Consider the following 16,270-nt stretch of genomic DNA (forward strand, 5'->3'; position numbering starts at 1 on the left):
GAATAAAAGGCTGTGCTACATCCACATCAGAGATTACACCATTGGCTGCCGTTTCTATAAAAAGACTGAACTGCAGGGGGTACGACAGACGTGGACACAAAAGCAACCATTTGCACAAACACACTAAAAGGCAGGTGTGCTCACAGAGAAGAAGGTTCCAGAGGTTTCAGAATCAATGTCACGTAACGTCTTGTCACTTAATCACAGATCTGACTGTTCAGACAAACACAGCAAAGCAACTGGGTTCAGAAAGCTTACCATGAACACTGAGCAAATTTAAATGTTATGTATATAGATTATATTGCACCATGTCCCACTTGTTGTGTTTCTATAAAGCAGTAACTCAGTGTAGTACCTTTGTAATCTTGTGACAGGGCCACAAGGTGAATGTGCTGTAGATACCAAGGCCGCCCCCATGCTGGCCTGCAGCTTTAAGAACTGCTCGTGTACTGCCACATATTCAGGAGGGAAAGTCCCTGTGCAGGCCAGCTAAAGATATGTGATTTTCCACTGCCTGCTCTGCTCAAACGCACCAGCTAATTCCTATGCCTGCACCAAAAAGGAGATGAACAGGACATTTTACTTTAATACCATTAATACCATTACCGTACTCAGATTATTAGAGTAGTTAGTCTGAATGAGCAGTGTGTGATCCAGTTAACCTGCAGCTAAACCTACTGTAGGTTAGACATTGCATTGTGACCAGACATCACTGCTGTGGGTGGGAGTTCAAGTATTATTATTAAAATACCATTTAAGTTATCCACCGTCCTTAACTTTAGACACACCATTACTTCAGACATTTAAAACACCACAACTCAGATTTACAGTGATGCTTTGGACCTCAATTCTTTGGGGTTTTAAGAGTATAAAATTTCAACAGATTACTTACACAGTATATGTATGTGAGCCAAGTGCATTACATAACATTTTTGCAGATAGAGATACTCGGCAGTAAATTCTTTGATTGATATGATATATCAGCCCCTTCACCCCGGCCCTACCCATCACCACTAACACCAGCCTCTCCTGACCCTCCTTCTTGCCCCCTGCTCCCTTGGGGCTTTTCCACCTTCTCTTGCCGACCCTAATGCGACATCCTCCCCGATATTTCACCCCCTTCACCCTGGCTCTACCAATCACACATACTGTTCTCCAACATGTTGCGTGTGTCAATGATGTCATTAACAACTGTGACATCATTCAAGATACTGTTCACTGTTCCCATCTTTCACTGCTCTTATTGCAAGTTTGAGTTGCTCAAAATAATCCATTGCTCCAATAAAAACCCCATGGTAGAGCCTGTTCATTTAAGGAGTTAATTCCAAATCCCCTTTTCCGAATTGATAATGTGAGCAACTGTGTCGCAATTTTACATGAATATTTTTTAAATTACTGAATTGGTTTAACAAGCCAGCAAAGTTAGCTTGGCACAATTATTTCTCTAACCAAGTTTTAGAAGGCTGACAAAGCTCAGGGGATCATAGACTGATGCCATGTTCTGAGCAGAAAGTCAAAGAATAAATTCCATATGGCAAAATCCTAGTCAGGATTCCAACGCAAACAAAACATGCTTGAATAAGCAGCAAAGCCCTGTGCTCAATACAAAAGACTACGAACAGCGTGAGATACATGTAAACACAAGTCAGTTTGACTGATAAAATACATAAAACAATCAGAGGCAGGGCCAAAAATCATTATCATTGTCACGGTCAAGATGTGGAAGCGAGCAGTAGCTGATTTATGGCAACATGCAGCCTGAGCCACTTTACAAGTACAAAAGCAAGCTGAATGTTAGCAACTGCTATCTTAACTAATCTGAGCACGTGTAAGACACGAGATAGTAGGCTGCCAATAAAAAGACATCTGGCCTAAGCTTAGCCCTTAACAAATTCCCTCTCAGCTGGTGTAGCGTACACAGTGTTGAGGACATTCAAGTTATCGTGGAAAGCTCATGTCAGAAAAATAACACAACAGCCTTATTTGCCTGAACCAGAGTTTGTGTCTGAAGCCCCTAATGAGTTACGGAACTGACTTCCTCTTCCAGCCTACAGTGCAGTATGACCTTCATTAAAAGGAGCCAGGAACAAGAATTTAAAACACCACAATTCATGCAGGCCCCGTTAACGAGCTCTGTTAAAGAGCTCGCACAAATACATCATCCGTCTACAGGCAATCACCCCCAAAATATGAGGGAGGTAAAGCACAATAAGAAGCATCAACAATAGGTGTAACTGTCGTAGGAAGTAGTTGCAATTGACTGCCCCCAGGCAATCCAGACAGAAAGAGCTGACTGGTGAAAAAGCATATAATAGTCAAAGGGGGTTGCTTATATCTTTTGTGTCACGTATACTGGTCCACAGCATGGAGAGGGGAAACAAAGTATGGCAGGACGAGTCAATGACCAGGTCTGACTGGCAGACCTCCTCTCTTTGGTATGTAGGTATGCCTTTGCTTTTCACCCCTCTTTCCAACCACACAGGCGCAGAGGCCCTTCGCCTCACAGTGCTGCCCTCCCCCTTCCTGTTGTTGCATTTCAATGTAAATGGGCGGATGAATGGCTGCAGCTGGCCCATCAAAAGGCCAGCCCTGATAAAGAGTCCTGGTGATTGAGATTTAGCCAGGCCACAACCACCCCGCCCCTCCCCCACTGCAGATTCACAATAACACCCCCCATCCTGGTTTCGCGAATTTTAGCCCAACAAGAAAAGGAGGGCTGGACAGCAACAACTACTCAAAGTGGCAACAAAACCCAGACATGTATTATTTATCTTTGGGTGAAAAAGACTTTTGAACAAACAGTAACTTTGAGTGAGACAAGCAGCCCAAAAGTGTAGTATGTGCATTACTAATGGTATATTTAAAAACAGTCTTATTACACGCTTTGTTACATATTTGACTAGCCTAATGGTGTTTTCCACTGAAACCTCCCTCAGCCTTGTAGGCCCGCACTCAACAAGCCCTTATGTCTGCTCCTGGAGAGGCTTGTATGTCTCAATGAACCCTTGCTTTCAACTCAACTTCAAGAAGAGTGGCCAGACTGATGCAGACCTAGCAAACAATCATTACATTTCCACTTACAGAATAACTTGTGGATCATCAGCTGTAACATAGACTTTATGTAACAGGGCCAACCGCTATTTAAAGGAGAATATTTCACTCTGCAGTACAGCAAACACAGAATCCACCACGATGAACTGTGGGAAAGCTTGTTACTTTTTTAACATTTCGCTGTCTTGTCATTTGTTATGATGTAATATTTGAGCCAATCAGTGCATCCCTTCAGTATGTCATCACAGCCCCGTCGAGCCTCAGCACTGCATCGCACCCCCTGAAGACTGAGGTTTCAGCTCATTCCCGCTCGGCTCGGCTTTGAGTAGAGTGGAAAAGGAAGCAGGCTGCCAGCTCAGTACGGTTTGGTACAATTCCGTTGCGGTGGAGAAGGGCCATAAGAGGGAGTGAAAGTAAAGGCAAGCAATTTCCAGGCAGGCTGTCTAGTCTTTCACCCTCTGTGTCAGCGACAGGCTGAATAGGCCAAACAGCCGAGCCCGGAGGGACACGTCACAGGGTCTCTACCAACAGATACCAGACCTGGCCGACTAACCTCAGGACATTTCCAATGCCACATATGGATAATAGATCATCCCGTGCAGCCTCCTGCTCAGCAGCACATGCAATCAAAACACCAACTGTTGTCTCCAGATTTGCATCACCCCCCCACCACAGTTAATTCTTCCCGATACATACTTTCCCAGACTCGGGAATACAGCCATTTGCTTAATGACATTACCTACTGAATTTCCTGAGGCCATGAAAGCATATTTTTGGCCAAGACATTTGTTTGTTTTTAATTTTTCCCTTCCATCCAGAGGGCATGGATTACCACATTTCCATCTTGCCATGGTGTATGTTGAACACCTTTGTAAATATATCACATACCATCAGGGAATGCTGTGATCTGCCCTGTTGCTTACTCCTGTTTGTATAACCTACGCCCATTTCTATTTATTCCCTCAAAAAGCAAGTATAATATCAAACTCTACTGTAGTTTCATAATTTTTCTGCACGTCTGATACCATGATTAAGCACATCACTGCATTTCCCTTTAAAATAGGAGCTCAAAATATTCCCTTTGCCGAGCTTGCTCCTTCGATCACAAAGATCAAAAGCCAAGTCTGTAAAAAGAACATTTCTGGAGAAGCAGCAGCATGCCAGGATAGAGAACCTTTCCCTTTGATGTGCAAGAGACTAAGGGAAGAGAAAATATTATCAGGAGTGGTGCAGTACAAAGTTAACATGTACGCACAAACTGACACAAAGAAAAGACGCCATCAGCCATCAGGACCTCCGAAACCCCGAAGTGAGGCTCTACTATCCCTGAGGGAGACAGCAGGATTGGGGCCCGCCATTTTGTTCCATTTCGCTTGGAGGATAGAGGAGGGGGGAAAGGAGTAGGCTGAATTTCAAAGGGCTTCAGATGCCATTTGAGTGTCCGCTGAGATTGCGCTGGTAGAACAGCAGCTATAAAAGATTTACACAACTCGGAAAAGAGAGAAAGAGGGAGAAACGGAGACATGGGAAGAAAAAGAAAGGCCGAGGCAGACAGACACAAGAAACAGGAGTAGCCATGCTTGTTTACCTAAAAGGACCATACTCTCAGCATTAGAGGGGGAGGGGAAGCCTGGATAGACAGAAGGCAGGCAGAGCGGGTGCTGGAGTCACAGCTGAATGGCCTATTTTACCCCTTTCTGAGAACCAGCCGTTTTATTCCTCCATTTTAACCCCAAGAAGAAGCATTTCTCAGCAACACTGAGAAATTGCACAGTCTACTTTGCTATTTTCAGCTGGATACACATCATTTTACAACATTCTGCAAGTTAGGAGCAAGCAAGAACGAAAGACAATCTGCTTTCCCATAAGTACCAGTCAGTACATTTACACGGATACAAAATCTGCAGTTTTACTGCGATTGAGACAATAAATGGGGCTGGAAAATTTTGTGAATAATCAAAATCGTTTCTGACTGTTGGGATCACAGTTTGATTCAAAAACAATTCCCGACACAACACCCAAATTGTGGGCCTGTGTTGGGACTCTTTCTCTTCTGATTTACTTCTTGATGTAAAAATATCAAACCAGCAAGCACCAGCAAAAACAGTTGGTGCATTATTTAGCTTCATGGCGCTGCAACGCGACTCCTCGCACTTATAGTGCTGCTTCTTCTGCACGGCTTGCAGTATATGGTGTTAAGCTCCTTCTTTCCTGACTAGACTGCGCTGCCCAAAGTAAACCTGTGCCTTTAGCAAGAAAGGTGGAGAATGAATCAGGTCCTTCCCTTTAGGAGCTTATGATGATCATAGTGAGAAACTGCGGGTATGTTTACATGCACACACTCAGCCGCATTGAAGAGAGTAAACTGGTTAAGATTTGTGGATCATCACACAGAAGAGGAATCAACAGCTTGATTTTTAAAGCAAAGGACGTGTCTCTTCCATGAGCTGAGCAGTGACCAAGAGGCTAGCAGCTAACGCTAACCAATAAACACTGAACGCAACACTGCACAAATCGACCATTAATTCTTAATAAGTGAATAGCAGATGTTGTTTAGGCCTCTTGCCCATGAAGTATGGTTGAAAAGACAAACTTTGGCCAACATATTCAATCACACTGCTGCATTTTTTGGGCAGAGAAATACCAGAAATATAGAATTAGGTCGAGCCGGAGATAGTACACTATTTCATAGTTAAGTTTAATTCCTGAAAGCATTACACAGTTTTCATTTAGCATACAGTATCACTAAAATCTACTAATGTAATATATTGGCAGGAAAATATTGTATGTATCTCAATAGCAATACCCAGCCCTACGTTACACACAATTCTTCGATGGGAGGACTTTGTGTGATTACGCAACGTGTCACGTAGTCACATAACAGCAGAATGCTCTAAGCTCCATGAATGTGTAAGGCTCACTACCATTGTTGGCAAATAATTGTGTACCAGTGTAAAGTCTGTCTACCTAAATTTGCAAACTCAAAGATGTTGATGTTTAACAATATATAACATGGCAATTACAAAAATATTACATTATTTCCAAGCATAGTCATGAATGCATACAGCCATGTCACAAATGCATCAAATGGAGTATGTGGATAGAGAAATGTATCATTTAAATGTTTTCCTACATCTTTTTTTTCCCAAAAAAAGTCTTTGTTTACATTTACTTGATTACATCTCTTCAAACATCACCTGTTGGTGCCCATATCATGATCCTTTCTCGCCATGTTGTTGACAGACTGAAGCAATTAAGAGAAGCTGAACTATATAAATACGGCAAGTTCTAAAAATATCACTATCCTGTAAATTAAAGGCACTAATAAAACGCTCTCTACAGCCATCAATAATTTCTGAGTATTCTGAAGAAAATGACGTGGTACAAACAGAATAAAAGATATAAACCCTCCCACCGGGTCAGCAACAAGCCATGTTTGTAACTGGATTGATAGTTGTCCTATACCCCTAATTTCATGGAATGGTCAAACAAAATTTAATGCCATGTCATCATCTGATTGAACCAATCAAATTCCCCTTCACCAACCTAAAAGAGATTTCAACTGTTGTGCATATACATTCTGTTTACACCAACAGTAACTATGTGTCCAGAAAAGGGAACCCATTACAAAAACACTAGAGAATGACACACAAAAACAAAGAAGTCAAGCATTTCCATGTGACTGTCAGACTATTTTACAAGATTCTTGAGGACACTGCATCAGCACATCTTTACTTGGGTCTGATTTGGGATCTGTTAGGACAGTGTCTGTACTTTCTCTTTTGGGTCATTTAATCAAGTGGAAAGATTATTGTTGGACTTTGCTCAGTGGCTACAGTTACCATTGGGCCCTGAAGGCATGATCATGACCTGCTAAACACTACAGTGCCCACCCCACAGGATAGCAACGAGCTGATGTGCAAGCAAACCAGAGGTTGCATGGCCACTAGTGCATACGACTCTGGAAACTTTCCACATCTGGAATGGAAAGTGAACGTCTATGGAATTCACTGTTGGAAACAAAAAACAAAAACAGAGTTGTTGCCTGTGCTTCTAAGACAGGAAACACAAGACTATCAGCTACCAATACAGCTCACGACCTTCTTGACACCACCACAACACCATTTCCTGTTGCAGGCACAATCAAACCATTAATGCTATTGTAGCGATGATATGTGGAGGGACAAAACTTGACCAGCACCAATGTCAACAAAGAGAGTTTCAATTTAGGAGTGTCAAGCAGCGGGGAATCATTCTTACTTCAGAATACACTATATTGTTGATATGTCTATAATATGTAAATGGTGCTTATTGAGGCAGCCATTCTAGTGTTACCGAATGCATGTGCTCTATTGCAACTAGACGCATCAACATCAAAATAAAAGGCAGGCGTTGACGCTGAGGCACATGTACTCCATACAGGTTCTCAACACTGCCCTGCTTTGACTACTCATCACTAAAACCCAAAAACCCTACGGCAAACATAACAGAGAGGAAAGGTGTTTTATAGACCAATGAAATTAGACTAAACCATTCCACTATCATACTGATTAACAGACCCGGTAAATGACTGCACTGTGTATATGAAAGTGAAACATCAGTTTCAATTGAGTTTTCATACTTCACGGAGGTTAACTTACACTGACAATGTAAACACAACAGTGAGGTACGCAACGTGTATTTAATTACCAATAGGTCTAGTTTACCTTCCCCTCTGACACACCAAGAATATATATGTAAGACACAGTATGGACCACCATTCAATATCAGGTTTTAACTGCAACACAGAGCCATTATGAATATATATGTGTGTGTATAAGAGATATGCATCACTGCCTCCGCAGTGTACTCAACGTGAACGCCCCAACAAGCTGAAACACACAGTATCTAGGTGGAAAACACCACCAGAGGCACTGCAGTGTTTTCCTCAGCACTGGTACTGCACCAAAGTGGAGAGCTTCTCCTCCATATTCTAATTCCTCCATAGCTCATCTCTGATCTCACCATACTTTGCCTTCTTTTAGATTTAATTCGCAGCAAAAAAAACACGGACACTTCATAGATATACAGTAGGTAGTGTTGGATTTGGGACGCTACCAAATAACAAATGGCTACTGGTCAGCTTATGACATAACAAACACTTCCTGAGCATTCCAGACAGCCACACTATTTACTGATTAACACTCTTTACTTCACAGCTCACACAGCCTCTTTGTGACTATTTTCACTTCTGGAGCTCTGATTGCCATCTTCTTACAATCGAAGGTTTGCATCAGAATCATTGTAATATTATTACTGAACCAACAAATGTCCATTTATGTTGGTATGCACACTAAACTAAACAAGTAAGATGAGAGTTAAGTATGAGTATACTCGTCTACCAAATAACTAATGTGTTCTCTACCAACAATGCCTGCAGTTTTGTTACGTTGTCTAGGTGTATTAGGTGCTCTTAGCTCAACCTGTGTGTAACTCTGCTTCTCTACATGAATACTGTTATTTACTGGACCTATTCTAATGTTGCATAAGAGGTTCTGCTTACAGAACACTTGCAGGAGGCCTTTGAGTTAATCTTTTGGAACCTGGAAGGGGTGGTTGTGTGAAAGTAACTGTCTTTATTTGGAGCAGCATGCGTGAGACTACTTAAATGTTTCCAACCATAATGATTTTATTTACACCGCGGTCTGCTGTGGCCGTGTCAAACGAAAAAGCAGCTTTTAATGGACCAACATAATTTCATGTGACAAACATAAATGAGGGCAACAAACAGGACTGCTCAAAATAAAAACAGTATGGTGTTAAATGTATTTTTCATGATAAAGACTGGAGTTGTTCGAAGTCTACACAGCATAATTCCACATTTTCCATTTCTAAACCCTTAGTTTACCATCGTTGTGGCTGGCTAACCTTCGTGGCAACGCAAAACATACCAGTTAGCCATGGAGCACGCAAATGTCGGTTTGTTGTTGTTGTTGTTGTTGGTTATATTATAGGAGCAGAATTTTGCTTACCTGCGTGTGAACGTCCACGACTTTAAAACCTTTTCCGAGTTTATAATGATAATTCTATCCTGCGGTGCTTTCGGCCGATGCTGGATGTTCCCATTTGTTCAGAGAAGACTCGCCCGGAGACATCCGCATAAATTCGCTGCGACCATAGCAGCTCGAGAGCAGCTCGCTAGCATCGAGCCTAGCTGCTTAATTCGTGGAAACGACCAAACGAAAAAACAGTAAATATCCTCGAAGACTCGTGGATAACGTAGCTTCTACCACCACGCGAAAACCTTTAGCAGTCCATTTTTACAACATGAGGTCTACACGGGCGAACGTTAACCATCAAAATGTTCTTAATTTGCTTCGATTTAATCCTCTTCGGCGACAAATTCGAGCGATTTTCGAGCGGCCTTTGACTGACTCGATGTGTGTGTGGACTTTCGGGACGGAAACACTGCAGGAATAAAACGAGCGTCGTGATTGGCGCACGCGCTGTGGGCGGTTACAGTTTCAGCACGAGACGAAACTGCGCCATTTTGGGTCAACGCAGCGTCCTGCTCACGTTTAACAACACACGCAACAAGGCTCCAACATGGCACATCCAGCGTCACAGTTTCCAACGCAAGAGACCACACTCCATTATATGGTAGGGGACCAGGGAAAGGAAATGGAGTACGAACATTGGAGGCGCTCGTTTTATTTACCCCAAGAATACAGTTTCGTCTGACGCTCTGTTGCCGAATTGGTCGCGACATTCCGCGTCCATTGTTGTGGATGTAGTTGAAATATATATAGAGGCATTGTTACAAAACGACGAACAAAGATATTTACACAACTCGTAAACTGTGTAAGGTACGAGTAATGGCGAGTCACCTGTCACGTATCGCAAATCGACACACTGTGCAATAACCATATATTCTGACAAACATGATAATTCTGGGATGTATGGGGCAGACTTTTAATATACACTGAGCCCAAGATTACCATGTAGTACTATCAGGTACGTACCGAGGTTGAAACCTAACGCACCCACAATCATACTGAAATGCAAAGGAATCTCCCATTGGTTTACAGAAAGGTCCTCCAATCGCATTGGGCCTCTCAACAGGTCACGTACGCGTATCTGTTTATTATTCACAAGCCCCTCGATATAGTGGAAATAGTCACGTCTTATGGATGTGTTTTGTGTTGCTTTTGTGCGTGTAAGTGTGTAGTATTTGTAATATTTGGAACTCATACAAATTAGTGGATACAATTCTAGAAATATAACCGAATACCACACCACAAGCAGAAAAACACTTAAGATTAAATAGAATCGAATCAGCATCGCCAACAAACAGGACATTGCAACGCTCATACAGGTTGTGTAGTTATATTGGTTGGCACCGGATTGTTTGATTATTTTAAGTAACAATTTGAGAATACTGAAGAAACTTGTAAATGCCTGACTACGTCATCCATTGAGTCAACACCGCCATCTGCTGGGGTATTACAGTGGTGCTTCTATGTTGGCTAAAGCAAACGTTCATTGTTTGTTTTTACGAATTGTAAAGTATAAAAGAGTGCAGCACACAAGCCAAGTGTTTTAGGAAAATACTTAACGAAGGCATTTTGTAGTTAAACCAACATTAGTGAATCAAAAGCACGACTTGTGCATTGTCTATTAATATGCGTCTTTAAAGGCCGACTTTAGATTTAAGTCAGTTCTTAAAATGACTCGGAAAATCGAACGAAAAGACGAAACGACATTGCCGTAAATATACAATTGTAAGAGAGCAAGGTTGTGGCTATATTGAGTAGCAGTAGTGAGTGCTTACGGAGTAATTTCAAACTGCGTAAATGACAGCGCAAGTGTGAAGCCGTTGAAGAACTACAAAGGAGGTTGAAGTTCAGAGTTTAAAGATACAGACACAGTCACAGGCTATGGGACGCGTTCCATTATTATTTTTAATGTCCCGTACAAGTCAAACGTGATCGCTGTATGTTTAATTGATTATTGACTGATTAATAACGCCTTGATTATTGAAGTATATTGTCGCGACGTTACTTATTTTCATTATTTTTCCGTGTCCAGTGATGATCTCGCAATGACATCTTTGCTGGGCTGCTCGGTTGAATAACAGAAAGGAAAGCTAGCTGTGCAGGGTTAAACACGCGACTCCGCCTGCTACAAAACACCATGTAGTGACGACTCTGCAGGTATTCAGTAAGTAGACATAATCCGGGGGATCGACGACAGTATGAGCGCGTTGTTGTTGTTGCACCGTCTTTGTAGGAAATACGGTTCAAGTTTCCCACCGTTAACACTGCCGGGCCGAAACTCTCATCTATTAGCGAACAAATCGAGATACAGCGATGCAGCGAAACAAACTCATCAAGATCAGCCGAGATGCACAAATCTCAGAAGGTTCATTTATTCAAGAGCACAGAGGACACTTGGGAAACAGACACACAACACACTCATCCAGGTAAGACGCCACACGTGCTCACTTTATTCTCTCTTGGTTGAGGAATCAGAGGCAATAACAGAGAAACAAAATCCAAAATGCTAGAAAGTCAGGTGGCTAGAGTGCAGATAAGGAGTTATGAAGTAGCAACAGTGGCTTGGTTTGGTCATGGAAACATCAGACAAATGCTCCATGATCCACACACACACATACACACACACTGACCTCCCTGTTCCCCTTGCAGTGTCTCCTCCACAGACCTTTGAGTCCAGGCCTTGTGGGGGTGAACAAAGAGTTAATCAGGAACAACCTCCTGAGGAACCCTGTCGGTCTGATCAATCTATTAGGTAATGGATTATTGTATGAGTGTGATTGTTCAGTTGCTCACCTTCTGGTTCATTTTGCTGATGGACACTTTGTTTACAGGAGCAGCCAACTTCTTCAGTACATCTCAGTCTAAACAGGAGAAGAACAGTAATGGATCAAAGGGAAAGATTCCAGAGGAGGACGAAGGTAAGAGATTTAACCCCGTCACCTCTGGCTATGATGTCGTCCGCGTTCTTGTCTTGTTTAAACCTTAAAATCTTCTCACAGAGGAGAAGAAGCGCCGCGAGCAGGACGAGCAGATGCAGCGGGAACGCATGCGGGTCCTCTTCATCGTGGGACTCATCCTCACCCTCATCACCTCCTTCAACACCAGCGGCGGCAACATCTCCTGGAACGATTTTGTCAACGAGATGCTGGCCAAGGGAGAGGTGTCTCGTGTCCAGGTGGTCCCAGAGAGCGACACCGTAGACATCCACCTTCATCCAGGAGCTGTCATCTTTGGAAAGCCGGTATGTGAGCCGCTAGACACAGAAACCTGCATCTACAGTAATTACAAACCCAGAGTCTCACTTCCTGCCATGTTCCCTTGTCTTGGCAGAGGTTGACGCTCATGTACAGGATGCAGGTCGCCAATATAGAGAAGTTTGAGGAGAAGCTGAGAGCCGCAGAAGAAGAGCTGAACATCGAAGCAAAGGACAGAATCCCTGTCTCCTACAGACGCACGGGATTCTTTGGGAAGTAAGAGGAAGAGCAGCATCCCATTATCATGTAGCTAAGGAATGTGGCCTTCATGAGGAACTAACAATCATCCAAACTGCTTTGACCTTCTTCTTCTTCTTCTTCTTCTTCTTCTTCTTCTTCTTCTTCTCCTTCTCCTTCTCCTTCTTCGTTGTTGTTTAATGATTGGTGTGTGTGTTCCAGTGCGGTGTACGCTCTGGGGCTGGCAGCTATAGCAGGAGCCGTCCTGTGGTATTACTTCCGTCAGCCAGGCGGGGGCATCAGAGAGGGCGGCTTCAGTGCCTTTGTGAGTTCATATAGTACACGCTACACAAACAAGAGTGTGTACATTTATTACAGTCGCGTGGTTCTATTCCATTTGATTTGACGCGTGTCACCGTGTATTTAACAGAATCAACTGAAAATGGCCAAATTCACCATAGTGGATGGGAAGTCTCGGAAAGGCGTGAGCTTCAAAGACGTGGCAGGAATGCACGAGGCCAAGATGGAGGTGAAGGAATTTGTCGACTACCTCAAGGTAAGAATCCTAAACTCTTAGAGACGTACAGCATGTTTACATTTGTGTGTTTTCTGTTTTAAGTCTTTAGTTCTCTCTCCTCTTAGAGCCCTGAGCGATACCTGCAGCTGGGGGCGAAGGTTCCCAAGGGTGCGCTGCTGCTGGGACCTCCCGGCTGTGGGAAAACCCTGCTGGCTAAGGCCGTAGCCACGGAGGCCCAGGTTCCCTTCCTGGCCATGGCGGGCTCTGAGTTTGTGGAAGTTATCGGAGGTACAGAAAGACGGCAGCAGCAGCGTTGAATATGACAGCTAAACAATCTCTATGTGTCTGTGTAAAGAGTCCATGTGTGACGGTCTCTGTGTGCAGGTCTGGGTGCTGCCAGGGTCAGGAGTTTGTTCAAAGAGGCTCGCAACCGAGCTCCTTGCATCGTCTACATAGACGAGATCGACGCCGTGGGGAAGAAACGCTCCACCAACATGTCGGGTTCCTCCAACACTGAGGAGGAGCAGACGCTCAACCAGCTGCTTGTAGAGATGGACGGTGAGTTCAACTTGGTTTCCATCGCAGCTGGTTTGGTTCAGATCAGACAGTGAAGGAAACGTTTGTTCTTCCAGGAATGGGAACGACGGACCACGTCATCGTCCTGGCCTCCACCAACAGAGCAGATATCCTGGACAACGCTCTGATGAGGCCGGGCAGACTGGACAGACACATCTTCATCGACTTGCCCACACTGCAGGTAGGAGCTCAGTCAGTGTGTGTGTCTTGTGTGTTATCTAAGAGTTCAAATGGAAACGTATCCTACATTTCAACTGAACCTTTGGTACTTTGTATACTTTGACTTTGAGTGAGATCTGGTCCGTCTCCTCCTTGTGTTGCAGGAGAGGAGGGAGATCTTTGAGCAGCACCTGAAGATATTGAAGTTGTCTCAGCCAGCTCCGGTTTACTCCCTGCGTCTGGCTGAACTCACACCAGGCTTCAGTGGTACGTTTACATACACAACGTCTTTGGCTGCCGTCATTAAACGAGGATTCGCTCTGGTTCAAGGCGTAGACATCACAGCACGGCGCTCTCTCTGTGGTTGCTTTCTGTTTCCTCAGGTGCCGACATCGCAAACATCTGTAACGAAGCTGCTCTGCACGCCGCCAGAGAGGGGTTCAAGTCCATCGACACCTTCAACTTTGAGTATGCAGTGGAGAGAGTGTTAGCAGGTACACCGCTAACTACACAACAACAAGGAGTTACACACAACTACTGTCTGCGTTTACTGCAAATCTGTGTGTTAATGTGTGTGTGTCTGTGTGGTTGTGTGTGTGTGTGTGTGTGTTTAGGAAGTGTAAAGAAGAATAAGATCCTGTCTAAGGAGGAGCAGAGGGTGGTTGCCTTCCATGAGTCTGGACATGCTTTAGTCGGGTGGCTGCTTGAGCACACAGAGGCCGTCATGAAGGTTAACACACACACACACACACACACACACACACACACACACACACACACACACACACACACACACATCTAAGGATATACAAATGTGCACGTAATTAATACCTTGGCCTCTATACTGTACGTCACCTGGACTGTTGCTGATAAAGAGAGCGAGCAGATACTATTGAGTTTCACATATAAAGGTGTCTCTCTCTCTCGCTCGCTCTCTCTCTCTCTCTCACACACACACACAGGTGTCCATCGCCCCGCGCACCAACGCTGCCCTGGGCTTTGCTCAGATTTTGCCCCGTGACCAGTATCTGTTCACTAAGGAGCAGCTGTTTGAGCGGATGTGCATGGCTCTGGGAGGAAGAACAGCCGAGGCCATCACCTTCAACAAGGTCACCACAGGTACAACTACAACTCTCATTTCTCCTGCTGCTGCCTTCAAATCCTTGCCTACTAGCGCTCGCTTCAGTACGATGTGGTGGTTAAAACAACACGATCAGCATTTTGTTATATCCTGTAATCCTTTCTCGGTTTCACTCCACAAATCTACAATTCAGGTAGTAAGTAATTGTTTGAATGAGCTCTGAAATGTTGTTAAATCTAGAAAAGGGGTTAGATTGTTTGTTTGAATCTTTTATTTAGGGTTAATTATATCATTATAGAGGTTGTGTTTCAGAAATGTCGACACTTATTTCAGAAATGTTCTCAAACAAGGAAAACAGTGGAATGATCCCACAATAAATCTTTGAAGAAATCATAATTATAAATGGAAGCCAAATGCCTAAAATCTAATTTCCTGAACGTGCAAATACAACCGACATGAACCCGAGTAACCTAGCAACACCCATTAACAGACGTTTTCAAAAGGCCGAGATGAAACCAGCAGCGTTCATGTCCTCCATGTTTCTCCCCAGGAGCCCAGGACGACCTGAGGAAGGTGACACGTGTTGCGTACTCCATGGTGAAGCAGTACGGCATGTGTGACAGCGTGGGGCAGGTCTCCTTCCCCGAGACGGACCAACAAGGCGGCGTGGGGCGTCGCCCGTTCAGCCAGGGCCTCCAGCAACAGATGGACCACGTGAGTTCTAAAGCTGGAGGATTGACGGGACAGGATTCCATCTAAACTCTCTGTTAGATCAGTTATCATCATCAGAATGTAGATAAATGAGAGAACTTACCTTGTTGTCATCTTCCAGGAGGCCAGATTGCTGATCGCTCAAGCTTACAGGCACACAGAGAAGCTGCTGCAGGACAACAGAGACAAGCTGGCGTTGGTAAGATCCTGTTTCCTGCTTAGCATAGCTCCACCTGCCAGGTGACGGTGAGTAACAGCCAGTTGGGGGTTCTCTGTGTTTGTAGTTGGCCAACACGCTGCTGGAGCGAGAGGTGGTGAACTACGACGACATCGAGGCGCTGTTGGGTCCGCCGCCCCACGGGCCCAAGAAGATGATCGCCCCACAGACCTGGATCGAGGCTGAGAGGGACAAGCAGGACACGGGAGAGAACGAAGCTCAACCGCCACCACGCAAACGGCAGGACGAGGACGAGGAGTCACAGATCTGATGATCAGCTGATCTGGGTCTGAACACAGGATCACTGTGAACACTAAACCAAACCTGGGTATGGTTTTCACTTTCAGGCCTTGAAGACCCAAAACTGAGTGTGTGTGTGTGTGTATGTCCAGTTACCCATGAAGAGCAGCTGAAGCAGGCCTGAATCAGCCTGCAGTGCTGGTAGATATTTAAATAAAGTTTATTTACACAAGTGTCACGTGTCACAGATTG

General features: G+C 44.2%; 2 protein-coding genes across 3 annotated transcripts in view; one reads left to right on the plus strand and one right to left on the minus strand.

The window, feature by feature from the left end:
* The window catches only part of ankrd11 (ankyrin repeat domain 11), an 87,409-nt gene extending 77,918 nt beyond the window's left edge, over positions 1–9,491 (minus strand). For both annotated transcript variants that reach the window (XM_076155846.1, XM_076155845.1), the window contains exon 1: positions 9,063–9,491. The gene's annotated coding sequence lies outside the window, so the exon portion shown is untranslated. The remainder of the gene's footprint in view (positions 1–9,062) is intronic.
* Positions 9,492–10,935: 1,444 nt separating this feature from the next.
* Positions 10,936–16,252, plus strand: spg7 (SPG7 matrix AAA peptidase subunit, paraplegin). Its single transcript, XM_076155617.1, has 17 exons — positions 10,936–11,512; positions 11,736–11,838; positions 11,918–12,004; positions 12,086–12,327; positions 12,417–12,556; positions 12,740–12,842; positions 12,948–13,073; positions 13,160–13,322; positions 13,419–13,592; positions 13,667–13,791; positions 13,934–14,036; positions 14,153–14,263; positions 14,384–14,499; positions 14,732–14,888; positions 15,401–15,564; positions 15,683–15,760; positions 15,846–16,252. The coding sequence occupies exons 1-17, from the start codon at positions 11,285–11,287 to the stop codon at positions 16,047–16,049; spliced, it is 2,424 nt and encodes an 807-aa protein (XP_076011732.1). The 5' UTR covers positions 10,936–11,284; the 3' UTR covers positions 16,050–16,252.
* Positions 16,253–16,270: the final 18 nt, after the last annotated feature.

Source organism: Genypterus blacodes, unplaced genomic scaffold, assembly GCF_046128005.1.
Source record: "Genypterus blacodes isolate CSIRO-AG114 ecotype Tasmania unplaced genomic scaffold, CSIRO-AGI_Gbla_v1 ptg000067l_1, whole genome shotgun sequence".
Taxonomy (NCBI): Eukaryota; Metazoa; Chordata; class Actinopteri; order Ophidiiformes; family Ophidiidae; genus Genypterus; species Genypterus blacodes.